Raw genomic sequence first — 25,337 nt, forward strand, 5'->3', positions numbered from 1 at the left:
TTTGTCATTGGTGCTAACCTAACGTAAATTCCATTTAAGCAGGGGGAAGAGGACAGGGCTCAACCCTGTCAGCCACGGTGGCCCTCCCCACACCACCGCTACCAGTGTTTACTGAGGTTACACACAGGGATTATGTCTCTGTCATTCCTCATTACTCCAGCCTCCCAAAAAAACACATTTATTTCTATTTCCCTGTTAAGCCTACAGCACTTAGAGCACATGATCAAATCCTCCCCCATCGACCTTATAGAGCTCTCAGAAAGTAGTAGCATTGTAGACAAGACTCTTAAAAATTTGATCATGCTAATACAGTTTGCCTTTAAACAAAATGTTGCAGCGAGAATTTTATGTCACGTTTTTTTTTTTTTTTTTTTTTCTGATTTTAGTCAATCTATCAGTTTTGCTAAACTTGAAATGATGCTTCTATGCTTTGTATGGTTTGATTAGCACCGGCATATATGGCAGTGTAAAAGTCGAAAGGATTCTTCTTTGTTGTGAAGTGGAGCAAATACATGTGTTCTTTTAAAAAAATATTAAGGCCTATGGGTTTTTTTTTTTTTTTTGCACTTGATGAAGAGAGCCCATACTTCAGGAGCAGGACATGCCACAATAACTTCATTGTGAGAAGGATGTTAGCGACAGCTCTCAAGCACCCTCTCTTTCTTCCGTTCCTTCATCTTCATTCTTGACTATTCAATTCAGCCCTGAGGCCAGATCTTTACTGTCACAGCTTGTGCCCATAAATTCACACTCTCCTGAACTCCAGAATAAAATCCATACTGTGTTTTAAAGAGCCCTTATTTTACCCCTTTTTCGAGACTTAAGATAAGCCTTTTGTGTCTACAGAATGTGTCTGTAAAGTTTCCGGACAAAACACCCATCAGATTATTTATTATACCTTTCAGAATATTGGATTGTTTGCTCTGAACACAATTTAGCTGTTTTTGTTGCCTTTGCCCTCTCCACACCCACTATACCTACATGCCTGTCAGAGTATGCCTCAATCTCCGCCTCGGCTGCAACAGATAAACAGCACAGTGACAAACATGGTGAAAGCAGATCTCACGTAACGTTTGAGAGAAACACTACAGTAAGAAATTTCCCAATGATTATTGGATGTATTTGTTGGGGAGTTAATTTAAGCCTTTCTGCAAAGACACAGTGTTTTGTTACAAAGTTCACTCACACACACAGTTTGCACTGTTTTTGCACAGCAAATGTGACAGAATACATGTTTATATCCACTTCTGTATGGATATTTGTTGTTAATGTACAAAATAAACTTGATTTAACATCCACAAACCGGGATTATAGCATCTTCTTTTATAGTTATACTGACAATTTAATGTATATTAAACTGACATGTTAATATGCGGCTGTCAATCAAATTAGTGGATGAGGAAATCGCACTCCTATATCATGTTGCAGTGGGCCTCAAAATGAGAGTGATTTAGATCCTATTTTAACATTTGGAAATAAAAAAGGGACTTATTGTGCTTATATCACCCCAATATGACTGTGACCAATATGACACACTACACACAGTTCTGTCCAAACAGCTTACAAAAGATGATTTTCATCATAGGTATCCTTTATTGGTCTCTATACAGTCTCTTAAAATAAAATTACAGTCATTCAATGTTAAAAACTGTTTATTTTCTTATAATATTCAGTACAACATCACATTTTTTATTGTCCATAATGATTAATTATTTAAACTCCTCCTATCCAAGAACCTACTCTGGATACACCTGATGTTAGAATTGAATGCAAAATGGATTTACTCGGTTAACTTGTTGGCTTGTCTACAAAACAAAAAAAAAGAATTACAATTTATGTGGGACAAACAGGGCAGCACGGTGGTGCATTGGGTAGCACAATTGCCTCACTGGAAGAAGGTCGCTGGTTTGAGCCCCGGCTGGGTCAGTTGGCATTTCTGTGTGGAATTTGCCTGTTCTTAACGTGTTCCACGTTGCTCCAGTTTCCCCCACAAGTCCTTAAAAAACCTGTGAATTGGGTAGGTTACTTTGCCTGTAGTGTAGTGTGCATAGATGTTTCCTAGTTATGGGTTGCAGCTGGAAGGGCATCCGCTGTGTAAAACTTATGCTGGATAAGTTGGCGGTTCATTCCCCTGTGGTGACCCCAGATTAATAAAGGGACTAAACCAAAAAGAGAATGAATGAATTAAGGTCAAACATTGTTCATTGGCTGCCAATGGAGACCATTAGTTTAGTTTCATTAACAATATATGGAGTAGCTTATGATTACAACATTATGAATGTCTAGGGGCTTAGTAATCTATAGTTTCCCAACCCTGAAGCTTCAGAAGTATTGTCATGGCTGTCCGTTGAGCAGTCTGGTGAAAGGAAGAACACATGTACGTGAGCATAGTTTCCACAACATAAACGGACACTTACATGCTGTGACCACCAGTGAGCTGACTGAACTGTGACCGTCTGAACTTTGAATGATTAAAGCTTTTGTCACGAAGCTAAGAACAATGCACTTGCATCCGCCAGTAACACTCGATGGCTAGACATTCCAGGGCGCCAAAAATCTGTCTTCCTCTCAATTGGCTGTTAGCACTCATGAAAGAAACAGGATGTTTGTTTTCCAACCTCTCCAAAGTCATCAAAACAGTCATCACTCACTGTTTTAGCCTCCGCACACTGGATGACATAATTTTGAGTTTCTAAGATTGTCAGGTCCTGTTACAACTGGATTTTTGATTGAGTCAATTATCTGATCAGGGATCGGTTTTTAGTTGGTTTGGAATGATGTCATTTCGATTGTTTTACAAAATCCCCAAGTATTTGCACTTTTTTTATGTAGTATTTCATGGTGCTTTCTGTTATTATATTCTTTGCTGTAAAATTCCCTGTGATTTAGTGTATTTTGATTAATTCTGTGGTGCTTTTCCACCCAAAACCAAGAGTTATTGGTAATATTTTACTTTAGGTTGCAATTCACGGTATTAACTAACCATGAACACTACTAGCTCAATAAACCACTAATTAGCTGTTTACTAATAGATAGTAGGTAGAAGTTGGGTTTAGGTTTTGGGTAGGATTAAGAATGCAGAATAAGATCATACTTTATAACTACTAATAAACAGTTACCATATTAACAATAGTCACAGATTTGTAGCCCATCATTGAGTCTATTTATTTACTTGTGTAAATTTATTCAGTTTTTAAATTAATTTTAGTAAAATTATTGACTCATGAAAATGTTCATATGATTTATGTACAATACAGTTTGTAAAGTAATATTATCTTATATTTTGTTTTTTAGTATAAGAGACTTGCTTCGTTTACCAAATAAGTGGATCTAATTGGATTGGAATGTTAAAAAAGTTTAATTTTTATTTCATATACATAAGTTTTTAGTTATGATACTCCAAAAATCATTACACAGATTTTTATTTTTTTATTTATTTATTTTTTTTTTACAAAATTCTGCATAGAAATAGCAAAAAAAAGGTCTGCAGATTCTGTCTTGCCCTAGTAATAAGCCAGTAGTTATTACAATGAGTTGTGACCTAATCTAAAATGTTACCAAAGTATTTACAAAAGTAATACTTCATTTAATGGTGCATTTATTAGAAGATTTTAATATGCATGCTAATGATAAATTGTGTTCACACTTGTGTTCGAAGGTTTTAAGTGATTAGCTGTGATTACTGTATTACTTTACTATTAATACCTTGTTAATTTACTAATATTACTTTATTACATTACTAAATTGCAGGTCATTTTAACAAGTGTGAAAGCTACCATCTGAAATCTGGTAAAAAGTGGATTTTGGTCTACTTCCAATGAACTCTAATGTGGTTTGACTGAAATGTGAACACAACATTGACAAAACATCTAAACACACCTAAACAGGATGACATGTTACAAGATGTGTTTGAAGTTTTCTGTTTTTCTGTTTTTCTGTTTTTCGCTATTACACTTTTTTCAGCTGAAATTTAATCTCAGAAATTAGTGTGAACACAAATTAAACCAGTAATAAACATTTTTTTATTATTATTATTTTATTTATTTTTATTTTTTTATTTAGTCTGATCCAAATTAGGACACCCAAACTACACCTGTGAACACAACCTGAAACTCACTGACTTTTTATTGTTTTATCCATGCCAATTAAACAGTTGAGATTTGATTAGAATTTAAATTGCAAGAAAATTAAACAGGTTTTGAGTTGGTAATGTAGAATGATCATTATTCAAGATAACTATAATAACACATTAGATTAATCCGATATACACTGGGCTAGATATTATTCCAGGCTTACTGAAAACCCTCCATTGTTTGTTTACCTGGATAATAGCAGTAATATTCCCTGTTTAAACTAGACTAACTCACAAGTGTTCTTTTGCCAAATCTGAAGCTATTATCAAAGAGAGCGTTCCATGTCTTAATGTTACGGCTCATTTTAATCTGGTGCGATAGTCATCACTAGAGCAACAAGACAGCTGAAAGCACAGCAGCCCAGTCACTCGCCATGCAAAGGACTTAGCTTATGCTAATCAATCATCCACCACCTATACACAGCGCACGGACGATGGATTGCAAAAACAAACCCAGCGCTAATCTGGGTCTGCTCAATCTCCTGCCAAACCCAAGTTCCTCAGTGGAAGTGTGCTGGACCATGACTTTGTGCTAGACGACAATACCGTTTGGTTAAAGTGTTTAACTGCTCTATAATTCCTGGTACATAAGCGTTGCCTTTCAAAAAATAATTCCATGTGTAATTTAAATCTTCTATGAAATGCTCCTCTACCAGCACACTGCGGCACTTCATTTGTGGGCAAGAGGACAGGCGCGATCATAGGGATATTAGCTCCATTTCTGCAGACTGTGTTGATCTGACCCGTGGAGCTGTTGCTGAGGAGAGAGAGCCTGCAGCTCGCAGTGATTTTACTCTGCCATTGACCCTGATGTTGAGCTCAGCTGTGGCTGACATTATTACTTACACACTTTCAGACATGGTTTTATACTGGGAGGTTTTCAGTTAAAACAAAGCTGGGTTCATACAGAAAACAGATTTAAGTATTTGAGTAAATTATATACAAAGTCAAATATGCAAATAAAGGTCTATTATTGATACCTAATGCGAAACGTATTTGCCCGTAAATCGTGTCTACTGTGCAAGAAAAATTAAGCAAAATATTTGCATGTCCCACTTTTGCCTTCAGAACTGCCTTAATCCTTCGTGGCATAGATTCAACAAGGTGTTGGAAATATTCCTCAGAGATTTTGGTCCATATTGACATGATAGCATCACGCAGTTGCTGCAGATTTGTTGGCTGCTCATCCATGATGTGAATCTCCCATTCCACCAAATCCCAAAGGTGCTCTGTTGAATTGTGATCCGGTGACTGTGGAGGCCATTTAAGTACAGTAAACTCACTGTCATGTTCATTAAACCAGTCTGAGATTATCCAGTCATGCTTTATGACATGGTGTGTTATCCTGCTGAAAGTATCCATCACAAGATGGGTACACTGTCGTCATAAAGGGATGGACATGGTCAGCAACAATACTCAGGTAGGCTGTGACATTGACTTGATGCTCAACTGGTACTAATGGGTCCAAAGTATGCCAAGAAAATATTCCCCGCTCCATTACACCAACACCACCAGCCTGAACCACTGATACAAGGCAGAATGGATCCATACTTTCAAGTTGTTGATGCCAAATTTTTACCCTACCATTTGAATGTTGCAGCAGAAATCGAGACTCATATCAAGACTAGTTGTAGCCTCAGTTTCCCAATCTTAGCTGACAGAAGTGGCACCTGGTGTGGTCTTCTGCTGCTGTAGCCCATCTGCCTCAAGGTTGGACATGTTTTGTGTTCAGAGATGCTTTTCTGCATGCCCCGGATGTAACAAATGGTTATTTGAGTTATTGTTGCATTTCTATTAGCACGACCCAGTCTGGTCATTCTTTTCTGACCCCTCGCATCAACAAGGCATTTGCGTCCACAGAACTGCTCATTGGATATTTTCTCTTTTTTTGGACCATTCTCTATAAACCCTTGAGATAGTTGTGCATGAAAATCCCAGTAGATCAGCAGTTTCTGAAATACTCAGGGCAGCTCCTCTGGCACCTACAACCCAGCCACATTCAAAGTCACTTAAATCACCTTTCCTCCCATTCTTATGCTCAGTTTAAACTGCTGCAGATCATCTTGACCGTGTCTACATGCCTAAATGCATTGAATTGCTGCCATGTGATTGGCTGATTAGAAATTTGTGTTAATGAGCAGTTGGATATAGTTGTACATAATAAAGTGGCCGGGTTGTGTAATCTTTAATCAATTACTTTTTTTTTTTGTTTTGATCAAATTTCTTCACTATAGTATTAATAGATGCCCATAGCTTGTGATTCACATGTGTTTTTCTGTTCATTTAAAATTTTGATTTACGTTTTAAGAAAAGTTTAACAAAATGATTTTCATTGACTTGTTTAGTAGGTAAACTAAATAATGGTACAATATGTTATCTATAATCTTTCAAAAGGTCTGTTGTGGTTTGTAAACATCTTCAAACTTCCAGTGGTCCATGTCAATAATATGGTACGTTAATGTCACGTTTTTTTTTTTTTTTTTGCTTTGAATTCAATTTAATTTTGTCTGTTTAGTCTATTGATATCTAGGAGTACACATAAATGCTGGAGAGCTGCATTATAATATAATTATTTCAATATTTTTTATTAATCCAGAGTAAATTTGACACTGATCACCTTTAATACGGCTGCTTTCTTTAAACAAATCCACTTTGCATTTTTTATTTATTTTGTTTTCTGAGAGGAAAGCACATATCATATTGACTTATTCTTCACTCATAGCAGTATAGATTGGCATGGTTAGCTAACAGTTCACTAACAGTGTATTACTGTAAGTATTTCAGTCTTCTTTTTTACCCCTAAACAAAGAACAAAACAAACTTTGCTATGATTATAACTGGCCCTTTAGTGTATGGCTGCATAGTGAGGTTTCCAGGAGGGAATGAAGTGTGAAAACAGGAACACACTCATTATTTCTTCCTCTTAGCACTCACCCATTCATCCCATGGTGAGTCTCCTCTGTCCAGCCAAGACTTGAGAGTAATGTGCTGCGACAGGGTGAGACAGTAAAGAAGAGTTTCTACATTCAGAGGCTCTCCTCCTTTCTCTCTGCCTCAATCCGCCAGTGACACTTTGGGCCTAGATATCATTTTAGCATTTATCCCCTGCTTTTTTTCTCATTCATTGTTCTTCTAACCTATTAACTAGTCACTAAAACAGTAAAGAAAAGAACGGAAGTTGGATTGAGGCTAGAAACTGAAGCTTGGAGTAAATGGGCTTTTTGTGGGATTTTTTGAGACTGCACTTAACAGCTCGCTCAAGGGAGCGACGGTCAGAAAATAGCGGCTTAGAAAGAATGAAAGAAAGAAAGCAAGACAGCTGAGGGGGTGGAAGGAGCACTTTTAAAAGATGTTCCAAGATGTCTAGACATGGTGTTGGTGAAACATGACGAAAGCGGCAGGCATTTGAGAACGCTGCAAATGGAAGCAAGAGGCAGGTGTCGCTGATACATACTGCGTGTCAAGCCAGCTCAAAGCTGTGATTCCACAACTCATCCAGACTCGTAGGACATTTACTGTGTTTAGCCTCTCAAGAGCATGACGAAGAGTTCATTATTCAATACCACACTTACCTTGCTCTTTTCCTCCTCCTCTTCTTTCTCCCAAACTCTCCATTCCCTCTCCTTTCCCCATCTACACGTGTGCTGTGTATATATCAGTAAAAGAGGTTGCATGAATTAGTGATAGAGGACATAATGGAGGGGTTTCTTGAAGGCGCAGCTGAAAGGCGTTACAGCGCTAACGGTCCGCACCAATATGAGATCACTGACCTGACTGCAGCACTTTCCAGGAAAGTGAAAAGAGGAGAGAGGATGTGAAGCGAGCGAGAGAGGAAAAGTGTGACTGTCGCTGCCTGAGCCACTCTTTCACACACACACACACACACACACAGCTCTCTAATGGCCTCACACTTGGGAAAGCACTCATGCACGCTGCTGTGAATAAACATTTTCTCTCTTTCCTCCTCTAGAGGCGTTCCAGCGCTTTCAGGTGATCGTGTGCTCAAAGAGGACAACATCATTTAGCGCTATTATTTAATTGCTCAGTGATGATCTGACTAATGCAAAGCAAAATGGCAATTATGCAAAGCAGAAACAGCATTGCTGTTTGTTTCCTAATGTGTTTGTGGCTGGTAGATGAAAGCTCCCCTTTGAAGCGCTGTCGTCCGGGATGGTGTTGGAGAGCACGTGTGAGCAATAGTGCTTTTCAGTGAAAGACCAGCTGAGTGCAGGATTCTTCCTTGGGCTACAGCACTTTAATGAACCTCACTCCATCAGAGAGGATGTGTGTGTGCGTATGTATACTGGCTTCACATCTTGGATGCTTGGCATGGCGTAGAGCTTGGCGGCCGTCACGTTGACCGTGCCCATCAATCAAAGAGACATAAAGCAATATGGACAGCAATTAAATCAACTAATTGAATCAAAACTCAAATTAAGCCACCAGCCTGAGTGGTTTGTAATTGTAAATGGCATGAGCCTTCCATCCCACTGGCTTAAATTTGAGACCTGTGCCTTGAGCAACTATTTAACCAATTACTCTGCTAGCGGTAATAGACCGACTTAATGCTGGCAGAATCTGAGTGATTTTGTTTGACTTGGGCTTTTTTTTTTATTCAGAGGCTGTGGTCTGCTTGAAGGCTGTGCGATAAATAAAGAATCAGTCTTGTTTGTTATCTTAATGGAGATTGGCCATGTTTAGCCCATTTAGCACATTTAGAAAAGTTTGCTATCAATGTATACTAGTCAGAATCAGTTTAAATAAACCAACTGAATTACAAAATAAGCCGTTTGAGAGTCATTAGTTGTTCAGCTAAGATGCCCACCCACTTTTTAAACTGTGTTGGCTTTTTTTCACTCTATAGATTCAAATATATTCACTATCGGTTAAAAGTTTGGGGTCAGTAGGATTTTTAAATGTATTAAAATAAGCTTATTCTGCTCATTAAGGCTGCATTTGTTCTGTCAAAAATACGGTACAAATGATAAAATTGTGAAATGTTATTGCACTTTAAAATAACTGTTCACAAGTAGTTTATAATTTAATTGAATAATTTATTCCAGTGTTTTTTAAAGATGAATTTTCAGCTTCATTACTGCAGTCTTCAGAGTCATGTGATCCTTCAGAAATCAATCTAATATTAATTCATATTATTATTATTAATATCCTTATTATTAATGGTAATAGTAATAAAACCAATAATGACTGGAGTAATAACTTGAAACTACCTACTATAAAAAAATAGTAAAAATATATTTTTTTAAGACAAACAAACATGAAAAAAAAACTGACCCCAAAATTTTGGCTGGTAGTGTATGTGATTTAAAAAATAAGCTAAATTAAGCATGTACAATATTAAGCAGTGCAACTTTTCAAAATCAAAAATAATATTGCTTTTGATACATGATTTCTGAGGGATGGAATCCACAAAATGAATTAATGCCAATAATTCATATTTTTAATCACAGGAATAAAAATACAATTGATTGATTTGAAAAAAAAAAAAGATTATATATATATATATATATATATATATATATATATATATATATATATATATATATATATATATATATATATTTTTTTTTTTTTTTTTTTTTTAAGGAGATTAAGAGCACAATGTTTTCTTACCAGTTCAGATTCTAACACAATCTCTCAGAGTTTGTTGCAGTTTTGTTGCTATCAGAGTTTATTTTCAAAGTTAATTTTACGTTGTCTCATTTTTAGTCCATGTTGATTTCCCAAGCTTATTTCACAATATATTGAACTGTCAGAAAAAGTCATAAACTGTATACCTGCCTATAGACCTTTATTCATTCATTTATTTTACTTCCGCTTAGTCCCTTATTTATCAGGGGTTGTCACAGCGGAATCAACCAAAAACTATTCCAGCATATGTTTTACGCAGCAAATGTACTGGGAAACACCCTTGCAATCTCATTCAAAAAAACACACACACACACACACACACACACACACACACTACGGCTAGTTTAGTTCATCCAATTCACCTATACCACATGATTTGGAATGTGAAGGGAAACCGGAGCACACAAAGGAAACCCATTTGAACACGGTGAGAACATGCAAACTCCACACAGAAATGCCAACTGGCTCGAACCAGCGATAGTAATGTCAATGTCTCCCTTGTTTGCTTCTGATCTGATTAACTCAATTGTCAAAAACAGGCGTCAAAAACATTTTAACAACAGAATTGCAACCTCCAGGCACCCCTTGCATTATGCCAATGATTGGCACAGAAAATTATCACCTGAATTTTTCCACTTAAGGTTAGAAAACTAGTATCTATTCTGCTTTTTTGTTAAAGTTAGTCACTGCTGTATCAGACACAGAGGACGGTAACATGATGTGCCTGTTGACAGTGTTTCCTTTTACATTTCCTAGAAACATTTTCTCTTGCTCTTCTGACTCTTTCGTCACCTTGCTGTTTTTTCAGTGAAAGTAAGAGGAGGAGAGAGAACAGTATATTTGAGCAGAAAGGGAATCATGTAATGCCAGAGGTAAATGTGTGGAGAGTCATTCACACCTCTGTGCTAATGCTACACTAGAGCCTTGTTGAGATGAGACGTTACACACAGGAACATGAATATGCTTTCATCTGGACACACGTAGCTCACCGTGTTCTAGTTAGAGACACGCCAGCAAAGTGACATCTGAGAGTGTGCTCTTGATCACGGAAGTGTGATCCATTTTTTAAGAGGTTTTGTTTTAGCATTCATAATTCGCAAGCTGACTTTTTAATTTCTTTCTTAACATTATTTATATTTTGTCAAATCAACTTTAAATGAACTAAATCATTTCAGATCATTTTGTAATTATAGTAAGTTTTATTAACAGTTTTAATTAGATGAAGATTTTCTGTTGTCACTTTAGTTTCATTTAAAGTTATTTTGTTGTGTTTTGATAATTCTATTAATATTTTTAATATAAGTTAAATTAATATTTAATTTAAGCTTGCGTGTCCCACCATTGACAACACAATCATTTCGCACTGCTACAAGTTTATTATTGCGTTTAAACAACAGTTTGACGGCATAATCGTGTATATAAAAAAATAAATCAAACCCAGAGAGTCTCAAAACCCTTTTGTTTGAGGTACCATTCATTTACATCTTCTGCTGACATCAGAACAGCAGAAACCGTTACTAATTTAAAACGTTACTTTAGAGCTAGTATTTGAATAATTATCTAGCATAATGTCTAAAGTGAAGACAAAACGGGTGATTTTGCTCACATTTTAAGATTATAAGGCTGAACAGCATGAAATGCCATCAGTCTAGAGACATGTCCTAGTATTTCTCTGTTGTAATCAGAAAATCACAATAATTAATGCTGAAAAAGCTAAAGCAACGCAAACACTACCAGATTACTGTTGTGTTTGCAATAAGGAAAAACGCTAAACACGTGGGTATTTCATCTGTCTTTCTTTTTACTGAACTCGTCTGCAGTACTGAAAACAGGAGACTCATTACCATCAAACAGATGGCCAACCAAAATGTAACTCAGAGTGGCCAACACAAAATACATAAAGTACATTCCTGATATGTGAGTCCCATCTCACACTCAATACACTACAATTTCTATAGTATAAATACAGCACTACAACATACAAAAGAGAGAGATCGACTTAGAATATCATTTACTAGTTTAATAATGATTAGCTGTAGTTAGAAATTACGCTGAGTTTTTCTCCTCTAAGGGCTTATTACTGTATGTGGTTTCTGTCACCATCTGGTGGATGGACAATTCTCATCTCTGTATGCCATCTCATCTGGATGCCAATCCACTGTATCTCCGAAATTATAAATATTTAAAATAGGCACTATCCTTATAAATAAACTGCATATTTGCAATCTAAACAAATACATTCTCGCCTAAAAAAAGCCTCAAAAGTACATTATGTTGTCCAACAGCTGCAATATTTGTCAAACTGTAGTGAGTTAATTGATCTGCTGGCACTCTATGTGGGCAGAGTAATACACAAGGGTGAGGAAGCCGCACGAATATATATATAGATATATAGATATATATATGTGTGTGGGTGTGTGTGTATATATATATATATATATATATATACACATGTGTGTGTGTGTGTGTGTGTATATATGTATGTATGTATGTATGTATGTATGTATGTGTATATGTATGTATATATATATATATATATATATATATATATATATATATATATATATATATATATATATATATATATATATGTGTGTGTGTGTGTGTGTGTGTGTGTGTGTGTGTGTGTGTGTGTGTGTGTGTGTGTGTGTGTGTGTGTGTGTGTGTGTGTGTGTGTATATATACGGAGAGAATATAACGTGTGTATATATAACAGAGAGAAGATTTTTCACATTTCTAAACATGATCATTTTAATAACTCATTTCTAATAACTGATTAATTTCATCTTTGCCATGATGACATTAAATAATATTTCACTAGGTATTTTTCAAGACACTTCTTTACAGCTTAAAGTGAAATTTAAAGGCTTAACTGGGTTAATTAGGTTAACTAGACTGGTTAGGGTAATTAGGCAAGTTATTGTATAACAATGGTTTGTTCTGTAGACTATCAAAAAAATATAGCTTAAAAGGGCTAATAATTTTGTCCTTAAAATGGTTTTTAAAAAATTTAAAACTGCTTTTATTCTAGCCGAAATAAAACAAATAAGACTTTATACAGAAAAAAAAATATTATCAGACATACTGTGAAAATTTTCTTTTGAAATATAAAAAAAAAAAAAAAATCAAAGTGGGGCTGATAATTCTGAATTTAACTATATAAACATGATGTAACAGAATCCGTGATTGAATTATTACTTTGGATTTGCATAATTATTTTTACATTTTTCGTTTGTTTTAAAATATGTTTCTAGTTGAATTTCTTTTTCATTTTATTTAGATTTCTAAAGATTTGTTATTGTGTATTCTTTTCAGGTTATGTAGAGTTTCAACTAAGATTTTGTTTTGTTTTATTGTATTGATTACATTTTTAATAGTTTATAACCCTGTTTAGAAATCATAACCCTGCATATTATAAATAGAAACATATAAAACAAATTCTTATTGTGACATAAAGATTTATAAAGCTATTAGGCAAGAGTTCAGTTCAAAAACTTTGTAAAATTCATTTAATATGATCAATTCCATCATAACCGTCTTTACAAAAGACAAGGGTGTTTTTTTCCACTTAAATCAATTCAATCTCGATTCAGTTCAGTTCAATAACACAAAGTTCATCAACAATGAACCCAGATCAATTCAGTGCTAAGCAGCTCTACAGCATATACACATATACAAATTAAAAAAAAAAACTGTTATTTTCAGTTACTGCTGGTTGCTAGGATGACTGACAGCAATGAAAGCTCTGTCTGCGGGTTGATCAGTGTGTTTGGTCTGTCTGGTGTTTGTACCCTCAGGAGCGTCTGCATGTCTGATCCCACATATGCATCGCTCCGGCTAACTCCAATACCTCATACCTCTGCTTTTAATGAGGAAATGAGAAATGTGCCAGTGCTGGAGGATGGTATGTGGCCGGCTAGCGGAGGTTACAGGAGGATTTCATTAAACGTAATTGAAAGCACAGCGAAGGTCGGCCACCTTTACCTGCTTCACTCTGGAAAGCTCCCTCTAGAATCACCATGAAATATGGAGATGTTTGCATGTAGGCAGAGCTTATTCAGTGTAGTGCCCGCCTCCTATCCTCTCTGATTGGGCTTCTCTCTTCCCTCTCTCTCTCTCTCTCTCTCTCTCTCTCTCTCTCTCACACACACACACACACACACACACACACACACACACACACACACACACAAATACACATGCAGGCACACACACACACACACACACAGACCCACAACTATTAATAGGCGAGACAGAATGAGTGTAGTAGATACAGGACGACTCTATTACTGTTACAGTAAAAGTGTCCCATATAAACTCATTCAGCTGGACTTCTGCCCACTTTTTAAAGTAATAGTTCACGCAAAACAAATTCTGTCATCAATTGCACATTGTTAACATAAAAAGATGACCAGTTTCAGTTTTATTTTTGTTCTGTTGAACACAAAAGTATACGTTGAAAAAATGGGATACTGGTAACCATTGAAATCCATACTAGGAAAAACAAATACCGAGGAACTCAATGGATACCAGTTTTTAACATTCTTAAAAGAAAACAGAAAGAAAGAAAAAAACTCAAACTGACTTGAAAAAAGTCAAGGCAAGGGTAGTTAAATGACAGAATTTAATTTTTTAAGTGCACTATTACTTTAAAAGATGAATGCTAATATCATAATATGATAATAATAAAAATGAAAATAAATAAATAAATAGTTATATAAATATACATTTAAATTTAATATGATTTAAAAATATTAAAAGCATAATTTTTTTCTTATTATTCTTATTATTACTGTTATTATTCTTATTATTATTCTTCTTCTTATTATTATTATTATTATAGACCCTTTTCACATTTTCTTTTTTTTTTCAGCAGCCAAATTCATCATAGTTAGGAAAACTAATGGAATGGGTGAAAACAAATACATTTTTTAAAAATCTTTTTTGTTCAAATAATAAAATAAAAATGCCACAATGGTGTTATCAAAACTTTCATAAAAAATAAAAAAAGTGTAAGAGTGATGACGGCAGCCAGATATAACATCAAATTTACTGTTCTGTCCCCACGCTGCATTAGAAACGCCTTGTACAATCAGTAATTTGAAGCAAAGATGATATTATACATACATTATATATATATATATATATATATATATATATATATATATATATATATATATATATATATATATATATATATATATATATATATATATATATGTATATATACATATATATATATATATATATATGTATATATACATATATATATATATATATATATATATATATATATATATATATATATATATATATATATATATATATATATATATATATATATATATATATATATATATATATATATATATATATATATATACACATATTTTTTTATACATATAAAGTCACTTGTAAAAAATCACAATAAAAAAAAAATTTAAGCATTTGAGATGATGATGATCGTTAAATGCGTCATAACAGGCTTGTAAAAGGCTCCATTATTATTAAACAATGTACCCCAGTTGTGGTGAGGCATTTTAATAGCATTTCAATAATAATAATAATAATAATAATAATAATAATAGTGTTGCATATAAAGGTATAGGGCAGGGGTGTCCAAATTCGGTCCTGGAGGGCCGGTGTCCTGCAGATTTTAGCTCCAACTTGCTTCAACACACCTGCAAGGATGTTTCTAGAAAGCCTAGTACGAGCTCGATTAGCTATCCCAGGTGTGTCTGATTGTGGTTGGAAGTAAACTTTGCAGGACACTGGCCCTCCGGGACAGAGTCTAGACATCCCAGGTATAGGGGCATGATTCTCACTTTGGGTGCGAGAGGTCCTGGGTTCGAATCCCGGACGAGGGATTTTTATTATAATTTAGTTAAATTTTCTTTTATCAAAATTGGCCTCTGATTAATTTTATAATTTGGCTTTAATTTAAAATTTAAAAAATTAATTCGTTAATTTATAAAAAAATTTCTCCTTTATGTTAAATTGTTGCGTGTTTCCCTGGTCCTAGATAGGAATAATAATATTAATAATAATAATAATAATAATAATATGAATAATAATGTGAATAATAATATGAATAATAATATTAATATGAATGATAATGTGAATGATATAAATAATTTAATAGTAATAATAAAATAATAATACATTTTATTTATGCACTTTTCTGAGAAATGGATAAAAATATTCATTTTTAGAATGGGATGTGCTCAATTATGCCGAGCACTGTATATTATATGAGAGCCTTGCTTTGTTTATCAAATAAGTGGATCTAATTAGATGTGCATTGTAAACACTCAATGAAAGTTAAAAATATATATATATATATATTTTTTTTTTCTTAAAATAAGTTTTTAGTTACGAAACTCTTAAAGTCATTCCGCATAGATCCACAGTTTTTGTTTTTACAATATTCTCAGCAAAAATAGTAAAAAATGTCTGCAGATTCTGTCTGGCCCTAGACATGCAATAATAAATCAAATGCAGACAATTGCAAGCTTGCATTACAAGCCAGAAGTCACACCTTAATCATAAAACAATAAACAAGCAGAATGTTACAAATTAGATATAAGTGACAGTGATTTGAGCTATATTTAAGTTGTTTTGATGGGTGATACGTAAATAAAGTTGACTTGTGTGAATTGTGTAAAAGTTACAGTATGTAGTTTCAAGTGATCAAAAGCCTTGCATCGTGCTGTAATCGTATCATGTAATTCTGCTCTAAAATTATTCTGCTCATCCCACCCACCCCGAGTGTGTAACGTCATTATTTACTCTTTCCTAAAGCTGAGAGCTCAGTTTCAGCGGAAGTGTATGACCGCTGGCTCTCTTCCTTACATGCAGATTCACAAACAAACACTGGCTGCTCCAGGTGCGGTCCTGACCATCTGCGTCTGCCTCTAATCAGCACATTAGCTGTTGTGTGTCTGTGCCTCTGCTGGGCACACGAGGAAGAGCACATGAGCACCTGTCACAGGGCTATGAACAGCACAGCAAACAAACACCACCGCTAATCATCAGGGGAATGTGGCCACCCGTCACTTCAGTACTGTATACACACCAGATCATAACCCACAATTGATGGATAGTGGCGTTCTGCATGCGATGTCCGTTTCAAACACTGCATATATCTCAGCCCTTATGAGGCTCTGCTGTGTATACACTAGAGTCCTTTTAACAACATGTAACATCCACAGCATATACAGTACAAATCATGCTGAGAATAACAATCACTACAAGGTGACAAAACACAACCTTTGTGCATTATATCTGCAAATCTGTCGTCCCTGTGTTTTGCACTATTCTGTACTTTTTAGAAATAAAAGTTCTTCATGGGGATTGCTGGTTTCATCAAGAACTTTTAATATACGTTTTTATAAGATATATCCAGATTGCCACTCTTCAACAGGTTCTTATTAATAGAAAAGACAGCTTTGAGTATGTTGCTACAAATGACTAAAACCAAAAGCATTTCCAGGGTTTCTGCAGATAAATTTAAGACATTTTGAGACATTTTTTAGACAACAACTAATGAAATTTTAGACTTATACAGGGCTAAATGCTAAGGATTTTTTCCCCCAAATATCCCAGTTAGAAAAGATTTGCACTAGCTCTGTCAAAAAAGAATAAATTTGAATACATTTAATAACACGATAATCATATATATATATATATATATATATATATATATATATATATATATATATATATATATATATATATATATATATATATATATATATAAAATTCTTTTTATTTATTTTTTTTCAAGTACATCCATTTACTAACCCTATAACCCTTACCAAGAATAGAACAAAACATAGCTCTCAATTACTATACAATAATAATAATTTAATAATAATAAAACACATATGGGTCAGGTCAGGATCCTCAGCAGTAAATTAATGAAGACATTTAAGCAGATTTTATTTTTAAATAAAAAGTTTAAAGTTTTATTAAGATGGATTGTTGGTGATTGTGTGGGTTTTAATGGCCAGATTGGGTAGCTATATGTGAACAAAGGGAAATTAAGACCTGTTAAAAGAGATTTAAGACCTACAACAAAACATTTCAGTAGATTTAAGACATTGTTAGGTCTAAAATTGAGCTTTTGAGATTTAAGACTTTTTAAGACCCTGCGAATACTCTGAATACTCTGAATACTCTTTTATAAACACTTTTTGGTTCTTTGGCATCTTTATTAGTGTTTAGTGTTTGGTAAGTTACTTCAAAAAAATAATTTTCTACACTGTAAAAAAAAAAAGGACTGTTGTCTTACATGTTTAAGCTGAATCAAATTAACCTTATGAGTTCATTGAACTTGTATAACTTAAAACAGCTTGTGTAACTTTTATAATTAAGTTAGAACATGATTAACTTAGTTAAATAATTTACAGTGAACTAAAAACATATGTTGTCATGAATAATTGATCATATCATTTTTTACAGTGTACTAATTACATAACTGAATCATTTCCTAATTAATTTGTCTAAAATGTAATCTAATATCTCAATGAGTAATTGAATTATTTGACTCAATACAACTTAAAATGTTAAAGCATACAGAATACAAATAATTATTTCAATTTGGAAGGGCATATTAGCTTTATAAAAAAAGCAACACTTAATAAATTGTAAACGTGTATCAAACCCTGAAATGTTTCATAGTAGTAATGACAAAATATTTCATACATATATTCATACATATATATTGACATTCATTTCCTACTCAATTCTTTGTTTCTTAATAATGTGATCATCTGACAAATCTAAAATTCTTTAGCAGAAAAAAGTCAAGGTATTCTGCAAATATTCTTGAAGATAAAAAAAGTCTCTTAATGCCATCTGAAGTTTTCTACTACAATTAGCTTTTTTTAGCCTCCTGTGTTGATGTTCAGTTCTTTCATTTTAAATGCAATGAAAAGAATTTATTCGTCACTATAAAAGTGAAATTACTGAGCCTACACAAACTCTTCATTTGTATAACAAAAATAACTCAATTTAAAATTACTTTGCTTTTCTGAACTGATTTATACAAAACAATGTATGCAGTATTTTAAGCAAGTGTATTTTAAGTGTTAGTGTAAATAAATGACCTAAAAATTAAACCTTTTTGAGGGGAAAAGTACATAGAATTACAAGAACAAGTTTCTTTGTTTCTAATTACACCCAACACTTATTTATAATAGAAAATCAACTTAGAGAATACTCATGAGATTGTTTAAAATGGGGTTTGAGTTTTGTCATTTACTTTAACCTTCGCTTGTTCAAAACCTATTTGAGTTTGTTCTTCTGGTGAACACAAATGAAGATATTTTGAAAAAAGTTCATATTTCTTTTTCTACTGAGGAAGTCGATGCGTTTCAGCAACCAACATTCCTCAAATTATCTTCTTTTGTCTTTAACAGAACTCATTCATTCATTTTCCTTTAGCTTAGCCCATTATTCATAAGGGGTCACCAAAGTGGAATGAACCACCATCTCATCCAGCATATGTTTTGCACAGCAGATGCCCTTCCAGCTGCAACCCATCACTGGGAAACATCCATACAAACACATTCACTCACATACACTACGGACAGTTTAGTTCATCCAATTCACCTATAGGGCATGTCTTTCGACTCTGGGGGAAATCAGAGCACCCGGAGGAAACCCACGAGAACATGGGGAGAACATGCAAACTCCAAACTGAAATGCCAACTGACCCAGACGGGACTCGAACCAGCGACTTCTTGCTGTAAGGGGACAGTGCTAACCACTGAGCCACCATGTCGCACTGAAAATAAGCTGATAAAATTGTAAAACTCCACGAGGAAGAATAAATGATTTTCATTTTTGGGTGAACTGTACCTTTAATATAGTGTTATTTCTACCAAAACTGAACAGTGACAATTATGGCGGTTGATATGTCAACAGAAAATTTTTAGGTCAGGTTGTAATCTGTTAGCTGCAGAGATACGCTTACTGTAAACTTCTGCTGACAATACTCAAGCATTCTGTGATGTATTTAGTCTGTGTTCGGGTCATAATGACAGTGTTAATGTGTTGCAAATGTTCCATCCGAAGATGAATCTGACAAGAAGTGCTGAGGTACTCGAGCGCCCCGTTGCTATGGTGAAGAGAGTTTCTGATTGTGAGGATTTATTGACTGCTAAGATGTTTTGTGCTCATTAAAGCTTCATTTCATTTTCAGAGCAACAGAAATACAGCACATAATATTCAATAGTAACATACTTTAGCAATAGTAACCCTTTAACGTCCGCTCTACGAAAAATGAATTGACCCCTTGGGTTCAGTTGTGTTCCTGATGACAATCTAAGCAAATCTCCAGTTTATTTTATTTTCTCATCACTCATTTTCTTTTCGGCTTAGTCTCTTTATCAATCAGGGGGCGCCACAGTGGAATGAACCGCCAACGTATCCAGCATATGTTTTATGCAGCGGATGCCCTTCCAGATGCAACCCATTACTTGGAAACACCCATACACTCTCATTCACACGCATACACTACGGACAGTTTAGCTTACCCAATTCACCTGTACTACATGGGAAAATCGGAGCACCTGGAGAAAACCCATGCCAACATGGGGAGAACATACAAACTCCACACAGATATGCCCACTGACTCAGCAACCTTCTTGCTGTGAGGCAACAGCGCTACCCACTGCTCCACCACACCACCTTTATTTATTTATTTTTTAAATGATAGTCTATGGACAAAAGATCAACCAGACAGCTACTGTATGATGGCTGTTAAAGGGTTAAAAAATCTATGTATCCCTTTATAGGGCACTCATTGAAATACTCTTCAGGAAAAACCTGGAAGTGATACACACTTGCAAACATATATGTATGTGTTTTTGTAAGTGTGTGTGTGTGTGTGTGTAAACCACTTATAACTTTGTCCAGATCGACAGGGGTGGATCGTTTTGCTGTGGTGATGCCTGATAATGAAGGGATTGACCCAAAGGAAAGCTTTAGAACTCTTCGTTTTTACTTTCACTTTCTCTGGTCTCTGTCTTATTTTTTTTCTCCCAGGAGCTCCAGACGTCCTGTTCCTCACTCATCAGACCTTTCCTTAATGTAATTTTCCTAAAACACAGATTATGTACATAAGAACTGGTCAGTGGCTGGGAAGCATTGTCTCTTGATTGAGTTAACTTGAGATCTGCATATTTAAATTGGGCACTAATAAACAGCTCTTAAGTTTAAATCTTCTTTTACAGTAACAGAAAATCCCTTCCCTGACAGGAATGTTCACATAAACACTGAGACTCTTGTTATGTAGTTTTGTTCATCGTTCTCTGTTTTTCTGTGTGTGTGCAGCAGAGCTCCAGCGTGAGGGAAGCATTGAGACTCTCAGCAACAGCTCGGGCTCCACCAGCGGCAGTATTCCTAGAAACTTTGAGGGCTACCGATCACCTCTGCCCACCAACGAAAGCCAGCCCCTCAGCCTGTACCCCACAGCATTCCCCTGAGCCAACCCAAGCCTGCAGACCATCTCCACGATTTCCCACCATCCGGTATATTGCTTTAATGAGCCCGGGCATGCAGGAAGAGCAGCTCAACCTGAATATCCTTTATCAGTCGTTGAAGTATCCTCCACCTGAGTGTGTGTATGTGTGTGTGTTAAGCTTGACAGGACGTGTGCGAGAGAAATTCACACTTTTCTTAAAGATGTGTCATATTATCAATAATATCAATGGAACTTCCAGTGCGAGTGTGTGATGGAGAGAGAGAGAGTGTGTTCTTTAGATATGAGTCTTGATTACCTCTGTTATTGAGTTCTAAGCGTGATGCTGATTATTATTATAATTCTGAAAATAGTGTTTGATTATGTTTTAGTAGGCGTACTGTAGTTTGAATTGACTTTTATAAGTAGTCAAAATTGATTGTTTACCATTTAGTCTTGCATTACACTGTAGTGTTGATTATTCTGCACATTATTTTCTGTATATTTGTTTAGGTTTTTTTTAAATAAGTGTTTTAAACATCATCTGTTTCGTCAACCCAGTCACTCGGGAAAATTTGACTACAGCTATGGTGGAAAAATCAAGAGAGTACTTGAAAATTCTTAATTCTTGAATTGACAGTTTAGTTATGCTTTAGAGTAAAATCGAAGTGTCATTATTATATTATATTATTATTATTATGTAAGATAACAAAATTGAGTAATGTTAAATGTCTAATGTAACTTTTTCGAATGCAAATGTTGCCATTTAGACAATTTTTGCATGTAATAACAGAAAAAATTGCCTGTTTTTTTTCTTTTTAAGACTTATTTGCATTCATATTCAGTCAACACAATAGCAAGATTTGACCAGTTCAAGAGATATTTCACTCAAAAATGAAAAGTCTGTCCTCCTCAACTTGTCCGGAACATGTTTCTTTCTTCTGTTGAACAGCAACGGAAGAATGTTGGAAAGCAGCAACCATTAACCCTTTTATTTCCTTCTACTTTTTGTGGCACAGGTTGTACTTTTTTTGTAGCAGTTGTCAGTGGCTGCTGCTTTCCAACATTCTTCAGAATATCTTGTCAGCAGAAAAAAAGACGTTTAGAAACACTTGAGTGAGAGCTAATAGCGAGCAAATCTCCATTTTTGGGCGAACCATCCCATTAAAAAAAAGTAAAGTTTGGTGGAATACCCCTGATTTTCATTTGTTATTCTGATCATTCTGGTCATTTATGTTTGAAATGAGTTATCAGACCTTTATATAATAAAACAAATATAAACATTTTACTCAAACTGACTTTTCAAGTAATTTTTTTGTACTTTTTCCATAGCTATGTCTTACATTTTAACATATTAGTGGCTAATTTATATGAAAATGTATGTCTTTTTTAAACACAGACCTAAAACACAATACATATTCATACAAATGAATCACTAATTCACCAAATCATAAATAGTATTTTGGTTTCTAAAAAAAATGATTTGATGAATTCCCTGGATTCCACTTTTTTTTATATATATATATTACAGAAAAATATGTGTTTTCTTTCAGAAGGGATTTTTGTTTATTCATTTTCTCTGTTTGATTTACTTTATTGGATGTGTGTGAGGCTCATCCTCATGATAATCCAATGGAGAATTGCATTATTTAGACGATTTATACCAACAGTCTCAAAGTTAATTCCCGGAGGGCTGCCACTTTGCATAGTTCAACTCCAACCACCTTCAACTCACTCCTGCTTAATAGCCTGTAGTAGTCTGAACACCTTGATCAGTTAGATCAGCCGTGTTTGATCAGGGTTAAAGCAAAACTGTGCAGAGCTGCGGCCCTCCAGGAGTCCAGTTTGAGGCCTATGATTTACACACTACTCCAAATTGTGGAAAATCACTATAATCATCATTATATCATTTTATATTGGCTAATTGAACTCTTTTGTATAGCGCTGAACAACTTGCTTGACCGGATGTAACATTTTCTAGCATAAATAGTAGTTGATCTGATATGAGAAGCATGAATCGGGCTGCTCATCATCAGCTTGTTTGAATGCTGACAGATCAGAGCATGACCGAAGTCTGTGTCGCAGAAAAGAAAAAGCAAACTTAACGGGGATGTTCAGCATTAAAGTTGGCACATGCTTGTATGAATATGACGGGGTTTTGTAATAATACTTTCACAATGTGATCTTCAAATAGGAATTTATGCAAGTGAGTTTAACGAGTCATTTGTGTGTTGCTTAATAGATGCATTCTGACTTTGTCATTCTTTTCTCTTGTTATTAACTTACCTTGCTCTCTCCTGAATATATTTCTTATACTAAAAATAAATGCATTTAAATGATGAGATACAAATCTGGGCCTGCGGCTGTGAATCTCAATCACTGCTTTTATTTGGGGAACTGTTTTTTTATCATCACGAATCTCCCACAGGCTTCAGGCCACAGGATGAGGTTTCCTCCATCTCCATCTCTGCTTTACTGGACGTGCTTGTGTGCGTAAGCTTTTTTTTTTTTTTTTTTTTTAATGATGATCAAACCAAAAGGTTTATTTTTGATTAACCAGGCCTTAGATTGGGCAACTTCTGGGGAATTTTTTTGTTGACAAAATCAACAAATCAATACAAATCACAACTTGAAAACTAAATCTGGGTATAACAGTACATCTTTAAAAAAAAGATAACTTTTTAACATTGTCTAAACCTTGTTGAAAGTATGAAAATCAGAAATAGTATTGTAAGTATATTGTTTATGATTTTTTTTACATTTAAAAAAAATTGTATTCAAATTTTCTTTTTCAAAAATTCATGAAGCCAAAGCAACAAAGCACAAGCACTTGCAACACTGATCTTATGGGTTTTATTCCAACTAAAATTGCAGAGGAAAACTGATGAAACATAAATAACAACATTTACACCTTCAATACAGTGTGTATTTCTTCAGTTAAAAGCAGAGTTGCACAAACAAATCATAAATGCATCATGCAGTGATTATATAAAAAATATACAAAAATAAACTATTCTTGATATAAAAAATCACACATTAAACACACACACACACACACACACACACACACACACACACACACACACACACACACACACACACACACACACACACACACACACAACAACAACAAAGCTCATAATGGTCTGTTTCTTATGGAGAAAAAACTTGGATGTAACGATACCAAAATATGAAAACTGCTCTGTGCACAATTAAATGAACAATTTATATTTTAATAATACATAAATAGAATAAATAATAAGTTATAAAATAATAGTTATTTTATAACAGACAAAATCACACCTTTAAGACATTTTAAGAGCTTTCAGGGCCATTATGAATAAAACTACAGATTTATAAAAGGCTTAATTGTAAAGATTTTTACATGCCACATAAAAAAATATATATATACAAACCACACATACTTTCTTTGACAAGCTTTAAAAACTAATAAACTAAATGTACAAGTCTGTCCAGATCAGAGTCTTAACCACATATAAATACAGAAAGAAAACTTACAAATGTTATTGTGAGGAACCATGTTGTAAACAGAGTTTGGTTAAAGGTTTTATAGAGATGTATTGTTGGTGACTGTATACAGGTGTTGGCCTGATAGAGTAGCTTTACGTGGAATTAAGACCCATTTAAAATGATTTAAGACTTACAATTCGATTCTTAAGCTAATTTAAGACTTTTTAAGGCCTACATTTTTTTTTTTTTAAATTTAGGACATGTTAAGTAATGACTGCTAAAGTCATTTAAAGAATGACTGTTTTAAATAATGGTTTACACGCACAGCATTGTTGGTTTACAAAAAATAAAAATAAAATAAATGAAACAAACATAATCCTGTTACACTAGTACGCTCGATTTAATTTTATTGTAAAAACAAATCAAAACAAGAAAACATGTTAAATGAGAATCTGAAATATTTTATGGCATACTTCAAAAAAAGAGTATTTAGTGTTCAAAAATGTTTTATTTTGATTAAGTTTTTAAATAAATTGGTCTTACACTTCATATTTTCAGATTTTTCATAATATATGTATTAATTCTAGTACTTTAAACCAACATATCAAGCATTTGGTG

At 34.3% G+C, this 25,337-nt stretch overlaps 1 protein-coding gene across 3 annotated transcripts in view; it reads left to right on the forward strand.

Annotated features, from left to right (window-relative positions):
• The window catches only part of bcas3 (BCAS3 microtubule associated cell migration factor), a 402,243-nt gene extending 378,645 nt beyond the window's left edge, over window positions 1–23,598 (forward strand). For 2 of the 3 annotated variants that reach the window (XM_087282567.1, NM_200622.1), the window contains 1 exon segment: window positions 21,122–23,598. In XM_087282567.1, coding sequence (XP_087138693.1) covers window positions 21,122–21,273 — 152 coding nt within the window. In that variant the 3' untranslated portion in view covers window positions 21,274–23,598. 3 annotated transcript variants of the gene reach the window in all.
• The last annotated feature ends 1,739 nt before the right edge of the window (window positions 23,599–25,337 follow it).

Source organism: Danio rerio, chromosome 15 (genome assembly GCF_052040795.2).
Source record: "Danio rerio strain M-AB ecotype USA chromosome 15, GRCz13ab, whole genome shotgun sequence".
Taxonomy (NCBI): domain Eukaryota; kingdom Metazoa; phylum Chordata; class Actinopteri; order Cypriniformes; family Danionidae; genus Danio; species Danio rerio.